The sequence below is a fragment of the Argiope bruennichi genome, chromosome X2, assembly GCF_947563725.1.
Source record: "Argiope bruennichi chromosome X2, qqArgBrue1.1, whole genome shotgun sequence".
Classification (NCBI taxonomy): Eukaryota; Metazoa; Arthropoda; class Arachnida; order Araneae; family Araneidae; genus Argiope; species Argiope bruennichi.
In genome coordinates, this window is record NC_079163.1 from 61,280,244 (window position 1) to 61,298,185 (window position 17,942).

A 17,942-nucleotide genomic window follows, 5' to 3' on the forward strand; every position below is an offset into this window, starting at 1 on the left:
AATATCACGCATAGAAACAAAGTGTCACTATTAAGTTGCATGTCTTTTGGCTCTTATAATGGCCTCTAAACGTCGTGGTACCGATTCGACTAATTTTTGGTGGTATTTGAAGATATTTTACCCATTATTTTTGCAACACTTGTTTCAAATGAGTTTTGTTTCTATTTTTGTGTTTTTGAACCACTTTTTCGAGTATGGCCCACGAATATTCAATGGCATTGATGTCGATGTACTGTGGTGGTGTGTGTAACTGCTGTTTACAATGAAAAAGACACCATATTTTGACGTTACGTGCATTCTGTTTGCGGTCGTTTCCTGCTGGAAAATGGAATTTCCATCTAATCCCAAAATTTTAACACTTTCCTTTAGATTGCTGCGACCATATGGTTCATCCAACTTGTTGCAGAAACTTTTCAAACCACAGGCAGAAGTATAAGTACTGAAACTGTGCTAAATACCATTCGACAAGCTGGATATGAAAATCGCATTGTTAGAGAAACCGTTCATCAGCTTGCACATTCAGAAAAAGTATTTGAAGTTTGAAAAAACTGATCATTTGAAGATCAATAACCTTTGTAAGAAAGCTATATTTAGTAATGAAAGAAAACTCAAAATTTTTGGCAGTGACAGCATTGGTTCAGTATGGGGAAAGTCTGATATTGCTTTGGATTCAAAAAATTTACGCCCTACAGTTAAACATGGTGACTCCGTCATGATTTGAGGTTGCATGGCTTCATCCGGGATACGAAATTTAATTTTTATAGATGGCATTATAAACGATATGGTTTATTTGGATATACTTCGCAGCAATCTAAAGGAAAGTGCCAAAAATTTCGGTTTAGATGGAAATTACATTCTCCAATAGGACAACGACTCCAAACAGAATACGTCAAAATATGGTGTCTTTTATATTGTAATCAGCAGTTACACACACCACCACAGTACCCCGACATCAATACCATTGAATATCTGTCGGCCACACTCGAAGCAGTGGTCCAAAAACACAAAATAAGACACAAAACCCATTTAAAACAAGTGGCGCAAGAAGAATGGGGTAAAATATCTTCAGATACCACCAAAAATTAGTCGAATCGGTACCACGAGGTTTAGAGGCCATTATAAAAGCCAAAAGATATGCAACTAAATACAGACAAGTTCTTTTTATGTGTGATATTACAAGAATTTCATTGATGTATTCTCCATTTTTTTGAGGCAAAATTCTTCGTATGTTTATTTAAAATGCTTCTGAAACTTTTCAATTTAGAAGTTTTTGGTTAATTTTTCTTTATTTTTACTCTAAATTAAACCATTTTTTATGTGTAAAAATAAAAACATGTCTGCACTTCCCGGCAATGTTTTATTTATATTGAAAGTCGGATTTATCAAGTAAAAGTAAGGTTTACTCTCAATTTTTTGAGCCACTGTATATATTTAAACGAGGTGTAGGAGAAGATTAACAGAAATTCGTCATGAGAACCATCCCAATAGTTTTCGCATAATGGCTGGCTGACTAAGCAGCTATTTAGGATACAAGCACCAATAGATCACTCAGCTGAGCAGGCAAATCGATTAAAAGAAATGTTATTAGCCTTGCTATCAAACTAGTAAAAATACAATTTCTATGAATTATGAAAGAGAAGGGTGATGTAAAATCTCTTATTAGTTCATTTAGTTATTACATTAGTTATAAATTTTGATTTTCTGCTTAAATAACTTTGAGTAACTGTACACAAAATAAATGTTGCACTGTCATAAATATCATAATTTCCACTAACAGTAAACGACGTTGCACAGACGCGAGGAGGAGGGGGAGGAGCCACCCACAATTTTATTCTGGTATTTTTCGACGTATAATCATAAAATAAGTATTATTCGAGAGGAATTAACTTCTGAATTAAAATTTCCATAAGGGGCCGTCTATATCTATACTTATATAAAGCTCAATGTGTGTGTGTGTGTGTGTTGGTGCTCTACAGGCCAGACCGTTCGACCTACAGCTACCAAATTTGGTACATGTATACCTTGGAGGTCGGAAATATGCACCTGGGGTCCCTTTTTTTTTTGAATTTTTTATTAGAATTTTAATTGTTAATTAAAAACTAACTTTCTTGCCAAAAAAATCTTTTTATTTCCCCACCGCCAAATGAGTAAGGCTTCAGTTTTTTTTTTTTTCTTTTTTTTTTCCCACGCTAAAGAGGATAGGCTTGCCAAATTTTCGGCAGCTTATTTCAAACGATTCTGTTTATTTTCTTAATGTTTGATGCATTTAAAATTAAACATTGTTAATTAATCGATCTTTCAGATTCACTCTGAAGTACTTTTGAATAAAAATAAAACAGAATGTAGGAAATTAAAAATTTTTTATCTGTATAGCTTTACCCGAACTGGCGTAGAAAATTCACACATTTGCGTTACCATTATTGGCGTTGAAAATTCACGCATGCGCATTGTGTTCTGATTGTTGACAACTATTTTCAACGGATACGGACTTGGTTTTGAAGGGTTAATATGTTTTCAACAGATTATTTCAAACGATTCTCTTTACTTTTTTAGTGTTTGATGCATTTAAAACTAAACATTATTAATTAATCGATCTATGCATGATGAATCTGAGAAAATTTTGTTTAAAACTTCTTGAGATATTATATAAATTAAGAAAAATATTCTTTAGTGACATAAGGTTTAAATTCACAGCGACTCTGTTTTCAGTCCTCATATTTAAAAAAAATGCTTCGTTTCAGTAAAAAAAAAAAAAAAGAAAAAAAAGAAAAAGAAAAAAAATTATTATATTAATTGCAGTTTAATTATTTCCACTTTAATTTAAAGCATAAATTCTACGGGTGCGAACAGAAAATTAGAGAGATACATATTACGTTATGGCTGAAGGCCTTTATAATATTATGAGTGAATTATATGACTATTAAAATTTGAAGTTTTAAAATATTTTAATGAAGAAGCAATTAAAATGGGAATTCCATAAAATATTTAATTATTAAAATTTTAACGTGCATTAAGATTGGCGAACCGGCTGGTCGCCAAAGACGGCTAGTATAGAAATAAGAACAAATTTCAAAATTTCCAAAAGTAACACTCATTTTTATTTTCTCGTATATGAAGTACACAGAAAGTATTGTAATCGTCAAAAAATTCGAACTATTAGATTTTGATGAATCTCTACGGTTTAGACCCCCCCCCCGCCCCGAGTTCAAAAAACACATTTTTGGAGTTATGTCTGTTTGTCTCTGACAAAGATAACTGAAAACCGCTTTAAATTAGACGGATGAAATTTGGTATACGGTCTTGCAATCAAATATACAAACAAAATATTGCAAAATGCCTCCTTTTTCCATGACGTTTTATTAATAGTCACTCTTTAAAATACGGTTAGCCTATCTTGGAAGCAAATTAAAATTTTTACTTGTCGGCTCATACAGTATCGATTATAAAATATAAGAAATCACTGAAAATGGGAATTTTATTTTCTAATAAATAGTTTATAGGATTGTAACTATTTAATTTTACAAACATATTAACCAAATTATTTCCCATTATAATCAATGCATAACGAACTCCATATTTTATAACAAGAAAAAGGTCATCAGTATTTAAATTAACAAATGTTTGTTTATGTGCTCAATATTTCTTACAAAAGTCTGAAATTTCATAAAAATTAATCAGCCGTAATTGAAATTATTATAATATTATATATAATCTTAAATGGCAAAGAAATATTAAGACTTTAATCAAAACATTATTAAATTATTTATTTAGGATTAAGTTTTTGGATGCAAAATATATCTTACATTTATTTCCTCGCGAGTGAAAATGAAGAGTTTCAAATTATTTCAAACATTCACGAAATACTGATTAAAATTTTAATTTACCATTATTTTTGTCATTATAAAATTGGGCACTTTTTACTTAATATTTAAATGAAGGACAGAAGCGGATCAAATACAATTTTAAAATAATAAATTTCAGTTTAATTGAAGTTTGAATTAAATAAACTTCTTGGAAAATAAAATTTCATAAGAGTATCTTCTGATAAGGAGGAAAAGGAAAAAAAAAGTCTAATCAAATTCACTTTTAAGTCATTACTTTTTAAAATATTTTATACATACAGTGAAGACAACAGACTATAAGTGGCTTTTGTTTATAAAATATTTGTAATCATTTTTATTTGACCTCAATCATATGAACATCTGTGATTTGTCCAATAATTCTGTTTAAGCACTGTTCTTACATCCTAGAGTTGTTAAACTTTTAAGAACGAATACAAAAATTAAAAATACATCTGTTATCAAACTTTTAAGCAGAATTATGTTGTTTTTTTAAAAATCACATTTAGATATATTATTACGAGTTTTAACTTCTTTTTATTGACTTTATTATTCCATTTAATATATTTGATTGATAATTCTTTGTCAGTTTAACTAAATTAACTTTGTTGTGTTTAATCAAAAAGGTTCCAACATAATTTTTCGAATTATTAAATTGATTACTTTTTACAGACATCCTACAGAATAATTATTTTCATAATTACATACATAGTTATTATTCTTATAATTATGTGAATTATTCAAAGAATTATATCAGTTTTCAAATTTCTATTCTTATATGAAACAATAAAATATGTGACGAATTTCTGTTATGCACTTCACAGTGCTAAAATAACAAATTAAAAATATGCAGAATAAATTAATGCACATTCACAGAGTTGCTCTGCGATTCGCATTCTGTGTCTGTGCCACTCATATATCCTATAAACATGTCTTCATATAATGAAATTTTTTGCAATCAAAAAACATCTGTATAGAACACTAAATTGCAGGTAAAACATGGGGGGGGGGGGAAACCTGGTTGACATTTATTGAATGAAACGCACTACTTTATTATATGCTCATAAAATAAAAAGGTATCATTTCCAGGCGCGTAGATTAATTTATCTGAAATAATAAGTACTTTTTAAGGACCTTTAGAGAATAAAATAAGAACCATTGCAATTTTTAATATAGAACTATGAGTTCTATGAAATAAATTAAAGTGGATATTAACTAAGTAAATGCCCAATTTTATACAAACATAAAATACTACCAAGGATTACTGAATATTTTTCAAGAACATTGAATATTAAAAAAAAAATGTATTTTTATGTAAGCTCCATTTGAAAAATTTTATTAAAGCTTATATCTTAAATTATTTAATTACAATACAGTTAGTAGTATAAGGGGGGGGACCACTTCACTAACATTCTAATCTCTCCAAAAAAGGTTAAGAACATAAGTAAACAAAGCTAGAATATAAAAACCAAGCTCATTTTATTAAATACTAGCCGCCTTTGGCGACCAGCCGGTTCGCCAATTTTAATGCTTCGTCAAAATTTTAATAATTAAATATTTTATGTAATTCCTACTTTAATAGCTTCTTCATTAAAATATTTCAAACTTTCAAATTTCAATTCACTCATAATATTATAAAGACTTTCAGTCATAACGTAATCTGTATCTCTCTAATTTTCTGTTAGCTCCCGTAGAATTTATACTTTAAATTAAAGTGGAAATGATTAATCTGCAATTAATATAATAATATTTTTTACTAAAACAAAGCATTTTTTTTAATAATATGATTACTGAAAACAGAGTCACTGAGCATTTAAAACTTATGGGCACTAAAGAATATCTTTCTTAATTTATGTAATATCTCAAGAATTTGTCAACAAAATTTTCTCAGATTCATCATCAGCAGATCGATTAATTAACAATGTTTAATTTGAAATGTATCAAACACTAAGAAAATAAACAGAATCGTTTACAATAATCGGTCGAAAACAGGTTAAAAAAACTACTTAAAAACCGATGTTCTGAAAACTATAAGCATATACAAAAAATATATAACTAACATAAATACAATTTAATTACAAAAGCACACAACTAACCTAAAAATAATTTAAAGCAAGCCAACATCCGTTGAAAATTTTTGTCAACAATCAGAACACGATGCGCATGCGTGAATTTTCAACGCCAGTTACGGTAACGCAAATGCGTGGATTTTTTTACGCCAGTTGGGCTAACGCTATGCAGATTAGAAATTTTTAATTTCCTTTATTCTGTTTTATTTTAATTCAAAAGTACTTCATAATGAATCTGAAAGATCGATTAATTAACAATGTTTAATTTTAAATGCATCAAACATTAAGAAAATAAACAGAATCGTTTGAAATAAGCGGTCGAAAATTTGGTAAGCCTATCCTCTATAGCGTGGGAAAAAAAACTGAAGCCTTACTCATTTGGCAGTAGGGAAATAAAAAGATTTTTTTTGGCAAGAAAGTTAGTTTTTAATTAACAATTAAAATTCTAATTAAAAATTCAAAAAAAGGGACCCCAGTTGCACATTCCCGACCTCCAAGGTATGCATGTGCCAAATTTGGTAGCTGTAGGTGGAACGGTCTGGCCTGTAAGCGCCAACACACACACACACACACACACACACACACACACACACACACACACACACACACACACACACACTGAACTTTATATAAGTATAGATGTAAATAAAAAGTAGTTTCTTTTTTAGCGATTTTTCCAAACATATTCAGTTATAACTTTTTTCAACTGATTAGATTTTGTTAGTAGTGATAAGTTCCTAGCTTGTCGAACAAGTATATTAGCTTCAAATTCAATTTCAACAATTTCCTTTTCTAAAAGAAATTTCTTTTCCCGTAAAGAGATCAAGAAATCAGAGTCTAACTTCCTTTATGTTATTGATAACTATTTCTTTCGCCATCTGCTTCTCCAAAAATAGGTGATATTTTGACTTGGCTTATGTTGCTAACATTCACAATTCTTTGATAATGTTTTTTGAGTGGATTCCGTTCTATTGCTTTATGTTGTCATAGATTATACATTGCGAAACATGATTTTTATTCAAATTTCCCACTTCAATATTTAATAAAGGCTGAAACCTTTTTCAACAAATGCTTGTTCAAGAGAAAATACGAAAATAATTTTCAAAATCATCTGCAGTTTAAATTCATTATCTTCAAATAAAGGATTTAATCTCATTTTCCTGACACGAAACTTGTCGAAATCGAGTAAAATTGATTTGATTAGGAAATTGACAGACTCCATGACAGTAGCATCTTCATCATCATCATCATCCTTTTTATCTTTTCTGCGAAAGTACAATACAGAACATGCTTTTTTTTCTTTTCTTTCACACTTACTTAATTCTCTCCAAAACAAAATCGCTTACTGATTAAAATTTACTGAAGATTTATTCATTATACATTCGAACATTTAAAAAACAAGTTACTGACAATCATGCTTGAAAAGTTTATAATTTTATCGGATACTTCTTTTTTAGAATGTAAGACTTTCAATAATTTGTCCCTTTTTATGGCAGCACTCATTTTATCACATGCAGAACAAAATATATTGTCAGAAAAATCAATCTGGCACTAACAATTAAGTGAAAAAATAATTTCAACTCTGAAATTTTCTTTCAAAACTTTTTAAAAATAAAATCGTTGTTTTGATAACTTATGTGAAAAAAAAGGGCAAAAGTAGGTCACCACTCTGATACATTTGAAGAAATGGTTTTAATGCGCTCTACAAATGAACCAGTACTGTGAAACCAGCCCCAGTTCACCCCTCCCACTGGCATAATGATAAGGAACCTTGGGCAAGGCCATTAATGCCAAGAATACACAGATTTCTAATTTCAGTCTCAGAATAGAAAGATTTAAAAAAAAAAAAAAAAAAAAAAAGCATGTTTGCAGCGAAATTTTTTTGATTGTTAATTGAATCCAAAATTTCTGACAGAGATACAATTTTAGAAACAAAATGACTTGATAACTTTTTTTTTTTTTTTATCTAAGTTGTTGTAGTCTATTATTATTATTATTACAATGTTTATATGCATGCGAACATACAACTTATTGATGAATTTGGTTCAAAATTTTAATATTGGTCTATATTTTAGTTGCTAAAATTATGTACAAATCTTACAGATGTACCGCTTTGCGTTTTGACGTTATCCTGTTTATTTGTACTATGACAAACAAACAAACAAAAAGGCTTTATAGAAATGGATTTCGTTCAAAATTTGACAGAAATCTGCAAATTTAGTATTTAAAAAATTCTAGGTCTAAGCGTTTTTCATTTATCGTATTCACAGACAGACATAATTCCAAAAATGTGTTGTTTTTGGAATTATATCTGTCTGGAATGGAAACTGGGCAAACCTCGAGTTCGAATGTTTCGGCGATAACAGTTATTTCTCTTTGGATAATCCGTATTCAAAAAAGTAAAAAAAGAATTTTATTCGCATTAATTTATTATTGATATCCATTGGCAGGAGTAAGAAATGTCTTACAAGTAACTTTGAAACTTCATAAACATTTGCTTTACTTTTATTTTTGGAAGCCTTGAATCATTCAGTGTATTTATGTATTACTTATGGAAGTTTATAATAAATAAAATAATACATATTGAAAAAAGGTCTAAACTTTTACATAAAAATTAGTTGAAGTAAAAATATTTAAATAATTCATTAATAGAGAGTCACTACAAATTGAAATCTAACTGAAAAGTAATCATGCAAAAAAGCAACGATGGGCTGAAATTATTGTTAAAAATCAACACTCCATGTTTTACATGAATACGCAAATTTATCTCTAAAAAGATTGTCTTTCTGGTTTTTGAAAGCCAAGCTAAGGATTATAAGGTTCTGAGAGATTCCAATATTTAATTCTGTTCCTTAATGTGATTAATTTTTCCCTCACACAATGTCAGGGTTCTACGTGAATAGGCAGTACATCTGTTCAGCCAGAATACTCACAATTCTATTTACAATGATATCGAGGGCGGATATGAAGCTCATCATTGCATTGTACAAAATTACGAAGAAAGTAAACTCGAATGAGTTGAAATATGACTGTTTTAATAACGTTGAACACGATAAAAACGCTTCGTGCTAAACGGATGAAATTTTGTATTTGGTCTATACAACAAATTCGTAGACTTTGATAAAATTTTGAATGAAATCCATTCAGAAATTTTCATTGTTTGTTTGTTTGTCTGTCTGCTAGAATAAAAGTAAACACAACTAAAGAATTTAAAAAGCTAGATGAATAAAATTTGGAACACAGTTCTAGCATCTAAAATATAGATCTGTATAAAATTTCGAATCAAATTCGTCGACAAGTTAATTGTCTGTAAAGAGGTAAATACATGCATGCTTTACTAACATACTTTACAAAAGTTACATAAAAGAAACTGCAATAAAATTCTTACGATCAACTTCCTTAACCATCTAAAAATAAGTTTTCTTATATTTTTCTGTATTTCCTGTATATTATTATTAATTTATTTTTCTTTTTTACAAATTTTGCATATTTTACATTTCAATTATTTTTGCTTAAGGTTGGTTTATTTTATGTTTATACTTTAATGAATACCAATGTAAATTTTGTGTGGATTATTTTCAAAACGTTTTAAACGGGCTTAATGTGTTATCCTCTCCCTCCTCCTCCTCCAAATAGGCAATTTAAGTAAAATAAAGTTAGTATTCTTCAGTTCACTGAGAAAGGTTTTTTTTTTTTTTCATTTACTTCCGATTTTTAATAAATATTGACAAAGAACATTAGTCAGAGACTTCCCACTCAATTTCATTGAATAATAAAGAAAGCTAAGCAATTCAACAAATAGGTAGATTTCTTTAAAAGGAATAAAAACAAGAAAATATTGTGGAGGGAGACGACAAATTTTTAAAGCACAAACAATTACAGAAACATCCATAAAATGGGTAATTCAAATTTAAGAATTTTTTATGTGATTAAGACTGAGTATCCGATATATTCATGCAAGTATTGACTGACAACTATATAATAAATGTTACATTACCTTCCCATAAGTATGCTACATAAAAAAAAGTTAAAAAGATGTATTAGTAAGATAATTGTCATCAATTAAATACAGGCAATTTCTAAACTTAATCAGATAAACTGGACAGTATAAATATTTAACTGCATCCAAAAAATATCTTTCAAAATTAACCATATATAGTTAAATTACCTTTATCTCTTTAATCCCACTTGACAACAAAGATAAGTACAAATAAAAAATCTTATTACACTAAAATAAAATTAATTTAACGACAATAGACAGAAAAAACACCTTACCGTTCTCTATCATGGACTAAACTACGTTCTCTTTCATGGGTCCCAGTCCGTTCCCTCTCCTGAGCTAACACTCTTTCATTAGCAATGTTCCTCTGACGCTCCTGGGCGTATCTTTCATGAGCCATACTTCGATCACGCTCATGTCCAATATTTCGATCCCTTTCTTGCGGTCTTGACCGCTCTCGCTCATGAGCGAGAGACCGTTCTCGTTCTACTCTCATATCTTCATAATGGGAAAGTAACCAGGGGTTGGTACCGAGTTTCTGCTGCCACATAACATCCAGCCCAACGTGTGATGACCCACTAGCGCTACTAAACTGAGCAGGTAATAAAGCAGGAGGTGGAAGTAAGTGTCTGTAAGTTGAAGAGTGGACAGTTGCTGGATGATGTCCAGATGTTGCTGAAGGTGGATTTAAAGGGATATGAGGGGAAAGACCAAATGTTTCGAAATGGGAAGGTGGACCTGTAGTCCTGCCTTGCTGAGGAAGAATGGCTACTCTTGGATAAACAGCTGCAGCCGATGCAACAGCTGCAGGATGGGATGCAGCAGTAGCTGGGTTCATGGACTCTTGAGCAGGATATTCTGGATGCCGTGACCCACTACTCAAAGCACGATATTGGCTGAGGTCACGGCGATGCCTTATATCTCTCGCTTCTCTAGATGAGAAACTTTCCCTCACTTCTCTAGATGAGAGACTTTCCCTCGCTTCTCTAGAGAGACTTTCCCTCGCTTCTCTAGATGAGAGAATCGCTTCTCTAGATGCGAGACTCGCTTCTCTAGATGCGAGACTTTCCCTCGCTTCTCTGGATGAGAGACTCGCTTCTCTAGATGCGAGACTTTCTCTCACTTCTCTAGATAAGAAACTTTCCCTTGCTTCTCTAGATAAGAAACTTTCCCTTGCTTCTCTAGATAAGAAACTTTCCCTCACGTCTCTAGATGAGAAACTTTCCCTCGCTTCTCTAGATAAGAAGCTTTCCCTCACGTCTCTAGATGAAAAACTTTCCCTCACTTCTCTAGATGACAAATTTTCTCTATATCCTTCATCATGATGCGCTCTTGCATAACCTTCAAGATCGGTGTTAACATATCCTTGTGATGTGTGACTGGTGACATAACTCTGCGCTCCTTTGCATTGATCACTCGTATTTAAATGTGACATTCCTGAGAAATAAAACTCTGGTTATAAAACAGGAACGCCCCCGAAATTGCCAGCATCATGCCAAATGAAATGAACAATGCATTCGTTAATAATATATATATATATATATATTTCTAAAATAATATTTAATAATATACAAGCTGTGAATAAAAAATACTCGTAAAATCCTACTAACTATATGATGAAAATGTCAAAAAAATATTAAGTTCAAAAGAAGAATAAAACCGAGAATCCTTCTGTTTTATTACATATTGACTAATTTGGTCCAAACGATTTTAATGGCATATGTCTCAAAATGAAAGCACAGGACATCTTGTTCATGATCAACAACATTACATATCCATATCATCATAACTGTTCTATCACCATTATTCAGTCAAAATACTGATCTTATCAAGCCAGTGATATAAGGAGGTAGTCATTATCCTGGATATAAAGTTGTTTCCTTGTAGAACCTGTAAGGAAAACTGAAACTTAGTTCACAGACAAAGGCATAATTAAGATAAAAATTTCAAATAAAGCAAAATTTTTAAAATGCCAGTGAAATTAATAATTTAAGATGAATTTAGATCAATCGAAACCTTCATATAAGAATTAGAAAATAATAAACCAAAATGTATATATAAAATATATTAAAAAACAAATAATCTAATATATGATATAGAAACTAATAGTGTCAGACCTGATTCTGATGATTTAGGAGGAGGGTTATTTATTTACAATATGATCTTAACTATTAGTCATTACCTAAAAATTAAAGCTCAAGGCCAGCCAGAGGCCAATGTGACATATGTAGCCACATGGGCCTAAAGAGATGATAGTCAGCGCGGTGCAGTAAAAGCTCTCAGTAAGAAGAACTTATTAAAAATTTAAGAAAAAAACAACCCTTGCATTATTTTGACTAACGATAAATAAATGGAACAATTAAACCTTTCGTGGAAAAGCTGATGCTTTCTAACCATTGTAATACAATAAAGAAGTATTTGATGAAATATACAAGTCAACAATTGATCCTAAAATTCACGCCTGTGGAAAAAATACCGTTCCCAGAATAGCAAAAAAAAAAAAAAAAAAAAAAAAAAAAAACCAAGATTTCTTATTCCATTATACCTTAGCCACATAATATGAAAAATTATTTAAAAACAATTTTGCCTGGTAAAGAAATTCACAGGGAAAATGTCAACTTACAGAGTGCTTCAAACGTTTTTTTTTTTTTTTTTTTTTTTTTTTTTTAAGAAGACTGCATAATGGTTTGAATATTATCATTACTGATGCAAAGGAGCTGGCAGAGAAATTGGAAATAAAATTTCTATGTTTATTGTTAGTCAAAATAATATCAATACAAAATTTAAAAAATTATGCAGGTGACGATCAACCTATTGGAACAAGATAGGTTTAATCCAACTTCATTCACAGGGTTTTAAAGCAAATAATCAGTTCTTTTTCAGAGACATTTTATTAAAAATAAAAGAATAAACATTTGATTGACCAAATTGAATATTATTGATGAAAGTAGCTACAGAGTGAGATCTTATTTTTAACACAGATGTTGAATAAAAACTTTTATATTTCTCAGTTAATCAATATGTTTTTTTATATTTAACCCCTTGACCTAAGAATCCACTTAATTTTCTAATTGGACGACATCTATTAGGGTTGTCCTAAACTATCCTATTTAAAGATATTTCAATTTCTATAATAATAAAAGGGAAATGTGAGTTATTGAAGGGTTTCTAAATGATGTTTGCATTTTAAATTACTTAATGCTTTCACTTAATTGCAGATTTAAAATTACAAATTCAGTAATTCGATGCACGTATCGGGCATGTCATTTTATGTGAAGGGGTTAAGAATCTTACTTACCATTCCTGGGTCCACTGTAGAGAAATGAGTTTTCTGAAACTGAAATAATTAAAAACTACTTGAGGTCAGCCATATATAATTCAACGACCTTGGCTGGAAACAGGAGTGCTCAATGCCAACGATACAGATACAATCTCAAGAGATTTTGCAAAACAAAAGGCTACAAAACTGCACTTACGAAAGCAATTACTAATAGACTTTTCTCCATCAGAGTTGAACAACTGTTTCATAAATCAGATGAAAAGCAAAATATTTTTTAGCTTATTCTAATTATTTATGCAATAACTGCCTTTGGAAAAACACTACTTCTGGTATTGCAATGAAACTAAGGTTTCTTATTCTTTCATTCCTTGGTCACAAAGCATTAAAAATTATCTAAAGTCAGTCTTGTCAGTAAAGAACATTACAGGGGAATCTTTTTCAATCTTTTTTACAGGGGAATCAATCAATCTTTTTTTTTTGGGGGGGGGGGATAACGAGTTATATATAATGTCATTACTGATGTAAAAGAGCTGGCAGAGAAATAGGATTAAATTTCTCAGTTTAATTAAGTTTTTAAGTTAAGTTTGAAAAAAATAAATAAGGATAAAATTTCTCAGCAGAAACTCATACTAGGTATATTATATGCGAAATAGCTTTTTTGGGAAAGGAGAACGGATGTGGTTAACTTGAACTCACATTTTTATTTCGTTTCTTCATTATTATTTACTTGCATTTTAATTGTTCTATTTCATAGCATTTTAAAAATTTGTCAGAATAATAACGGAGCATTAACATAGTCTAAATAAGAAGGCAGCAAACACGTAAAGGGAGGCTGTATGAAGACATTCGAAACTTATGTAGCTTTAAAAGGTAATTTTGCTTAGAAAACACTTTGGCTTCAGAGTGTAGAGAGACAATGTGGGAAAATAAGAACTAGCATAACTCAGAATTTCAAGTGAAATTTGAATTCTAGCGATTAGAAAATAATTATTTTTAAAATCCGGATAAACTGAAATTATTACTTAAATATAAATAAACACAATTTTCTTATAGAAGTGAAGATTAACTCATTGAGTTAAAAAATTTCTTCCAAAGTTTCTGGACGATGGCCACAACCATGAGCGATGATGAATACATTATCCGAGAGAGTGCTATTTAAACCTGCAGAAAGGTTTAATTGTCAAAATTAAGTAAATGTAGATGAAAGGCAATTGCATGACGAGATCTTACTTATAACATTGATGCTGGCAGACAAGATTTTATGTTATATAACAACTAATTTTTTCATAGGTAAGTTTCGCAATGCTTAAGAATATTACTTACCAGTCCTATGTCCATTGCCAGCGAGAAAGAGTCTTCTCAAACTGAAACTAATTAAAAATTACTTGAGACCGGCCAAGAGATTTTCAGCAGGCCTTGGCTAGAGAAAGGAGGTGCTCAATGCCATCGATACAGACATAATATCACGAGATTTTGCAGTACAACAGGACATAATCGTACTTAAGAAATACACTTACTTATAAATTTTTACCCGTCAGTGTTTAAAAACTATTTCATATATCACATAAGAATACTTTTCAGTACATTTCACTTTCAATAACAAAAGAATGATTTGATATTCAATTGCTGGGCTCTAAATATATTTGTCCATGTTGTGTTAAATAAGTAAGGATAACTTTACAGAATTAAATTATTTCGAAGTGAAAAAATGCCATTAACTTTCTTTGTAAACCAATTATCATGGCATAAACGATTTTTTAATACAGCGAATATATTTAAAATCTCAAAATCCATTTGCTTATGAAGATTTAGTAAAATAAGCAAATATCATTGTCGCGAATTAAAAAAAAAAGCAATAAAAAGCTGCATTTTCTTATGCAAAAAATATTTAATATAGAAACGCATTAAAAGAAATTGCAAAAATGTGCAACAGAAATAATGATAAATGCTGGCACGATGATGAAAAATATCCATAAATATGCATAGAGGTGGTCCGAAGTTCGGAAAACTGCTAATGGTGCCAAGGCGGTAGCGTGAAGAAAAGAAAGCTTTAAGAGACAGCAGATCTCCAGTCGTATTCACCTTTTATTTCAGATAAGAATAAAAATGAAATTATGTGTATCTGGGGGCGTTCTACAGAATAGATCGTTTTAACCGTGATATACATGTGTAATAATTTCTAATTAATCTACCTTCTTAAAAATAATTTCCTAATCGCTCGAACTCTGGTTTTATTGTAGCGTCTGAGTTGAGTGGGCTATAAATTTTTCCATGGAATCAATCAAAACGTTGAGTTGACAAATTCTTTTCTGAAACTATATACGACTCAAATACATTTTCTCACAGTTTCTTTTTTCCTGCTTTCTGCCTTCCTATCGGTTCGTTGCACTGCTTTCGCGATGGCTTGGACAAAGACATCTTGACAAAAACCAAAAATTGGATTATTTCATTGAAAGCATGAGTAATAAAAATCTTTAAAGAGCTCTTTCTTCTTCAAATCATCATATCATATAATTGTGTGTGTGTGTCATTAAGCTTCGAAAAATGGCACGTCTCTAAAACAAAATTCTCCTTTCAACTCACTTCTTAATTACATTCAAACTTGAAGACTAAAAACAATTCTAAAGCCGCAACTGGGGGGGGGGGGGGGGAGAATACCCAGCATTTTAATATGTTCGAAAATTTTTCGTTTCTCACAAAACCATATATGACCATATTCCTAACCCACTCAACAAGGTGAAACAGATAAAAATATTTTTTTCGTCTTTTGAATGAGAGGAGGGAGGACCTTCGTCTTTCTTTCACCAGTAAAATTTTCTCTCTCTTTACACATTTGAAGAAGGGCGATAGGCAAAACTCAACTTTATCTTCTGTTGTAAAAAGTAACACAGTTCTCACGATGCTGTAAGGGCATATCGAATTCTTCGAATAGAAAGCCATGAACAACACTTCAGTGCCGCCGAATACTCATAATACACAGACCTCAATATTTATATATATATATATATATATATATATATATATATATATATATATATATAAAACTTCAGAAAGAAAAGCAATACCAGACAATCATTTTATGCCGTTAGCACACCAGGAACAATCAGGCACAAGTATTTAAAAAGCTTATAAGTGCACCAAAATACGTTATCGATAAATGTATATGATATCCCAAAGCATGAAATTAAGACACTTTTAGGCAAATAAGTAAAATTGGTTTGATTTTTTTCTTCTCAGCTCTACAAGAGGCCAGGTCAGTTTCTTCTCCAACTCATATTTATTTATATATTTTCTTGAAAAAAAAATTCTTCAAAAAACTGATCGACTGAGTATTAAAAATAATATAATTTAACCACTTGAAAAGTTGACTGAAGAAATAAGTGTTATCAAATCAAAATAATTGGTCTATTGAATTCAGGAGATGCACCAGTGCGATAAAGCATAAATATGGATACGGCAATAAAGTGCAATTTAAAATGTCAACTCAAGTGTATTTCATTACAAGAAATAGTTCAGAGCTGATCTTTCTTTACAGAAAAATTTTGTGCTTTTCATTATGTATTTTTTAAAAACTTCAAATGCATCTTTTAAACAAATGCTTTTCTCCTCTAAATTTCTTTTCACAGACCCTAGGTGAGTCTTGGCCTTATTTAGATTTCCCTCCAATGCTCTCGTTTTTCGGCAAAGTTTTTCCTTTCCTAATATTGAATATTTTTCATGTTTTTTTTTTTTTTCCATGCAGTCATTTCATTTAAACCTGAGTGCTTTTTTTTTTGTAGGTAACTGTAAAGAACTGCAATCTCTTACTACAGTACAGAGAGCAAACATTCCTAGTTACGGAACGAAATTTCCTCTGGCTTTTTCAAAATCATTTTTCATATTATATAGGGATGTGAGCTTTGTGCCCATTGCCCAGCCAGGGATTTCTCTCTCCCTTGATTTGCCTGGCTCGAATGACTTTAACCTTCCTCCCTAAGCAAGTGCCTCGAGATCAACAACACACGCATATCCATACTTTACAACCCCCAAAAAACATCACTCTTAAAACAGGCTGACTTGGCCAACAACATTATTACTTAATGTCTATAAACTATGATTTCCTCTTGCTAAATTCCTAATGTGTAACTGAAACGTTACAAGGTCTAAGCCTGCGAAATAATTTGTTACGAATTTTTAACTGTGTTACGTTATGCACAATTAACTAAACAAAGCACGGATAAACACACAACATTTTTTTTTTAAATCAAGCATGGGCATACTGACTTCAACTACTGTAGAATTTTTTTCTCTTCATTTTTATATATTCTGAAAGTATCAATAGAAAAAAGAAAGAAAAAAAAGTCTATAACAGGGATGTCGAACCAGTGGCACGCGACACAATATTTTGGGCACGCCGCCGATCAAACCGATTTGCATTTTAGTTCAAAATAGCAAAGTTCGCTAAGAAGTATTACGAACAAATGCAAGTGATCGGTCGCGGTGCGCATATTCACATTTCCTACCATTGTGTGCTAAGAATGGTTTAATGTCTTTTGATAATGTAATAGTGTTAGTTGCAAAAATAGTCAACCTAATATCGTCGCAGGATTTAAATAAGCGAAAGTTTGATGCTTTGTTGGATGAAGTCAACTCTGTGTGCAATGGCTTAACTTCACTACCATACAGTACAAAATGCATCTTTTCGTAGTAAATAAAGAGTTTTGAGTTGTTAGCATTTAGTTTTATTATTTTCCTGATAATCCCAAATCAAAACT

General features: G+C 30.9%; 1 protein-coding gene across 3 annotated transcripts in view; it reads right to left on the reverse strand.

The window, feature by feature from the left end:
* LOC129960978 (probable JmjC domain-containing histone demethylation protein 2C) overlaps positions 1-17,942 on the reverse strand; it is a 189,330-nt gene that overhangs the window by 94,905 nt on the left and 76,483 nt on the right. For 2 of the 3 annotated variants that reach the window (XM_056074759.1, XM_056074760.1), the window contains 2 exons: positions 10,184-11,798; positions 9,906-9,920 (listed from right to left, as the gene is read on the reverse strand). In XM_056074759.1, the coding sequence (XP_055930734.1) occupies positions 9,906-9,920; positions 10,184-11,343 (1,175 nt within the window). In that variant the 5' untranslated portion in view covers positions 11,344-11,798. The remainder of the gene's footprint in view (positions 1-9,905; positions 9,921-10,183; positions 11,799-17,942) is intronic. The other variant, XM_056074761.1, reaches the window with a different exon arrangement.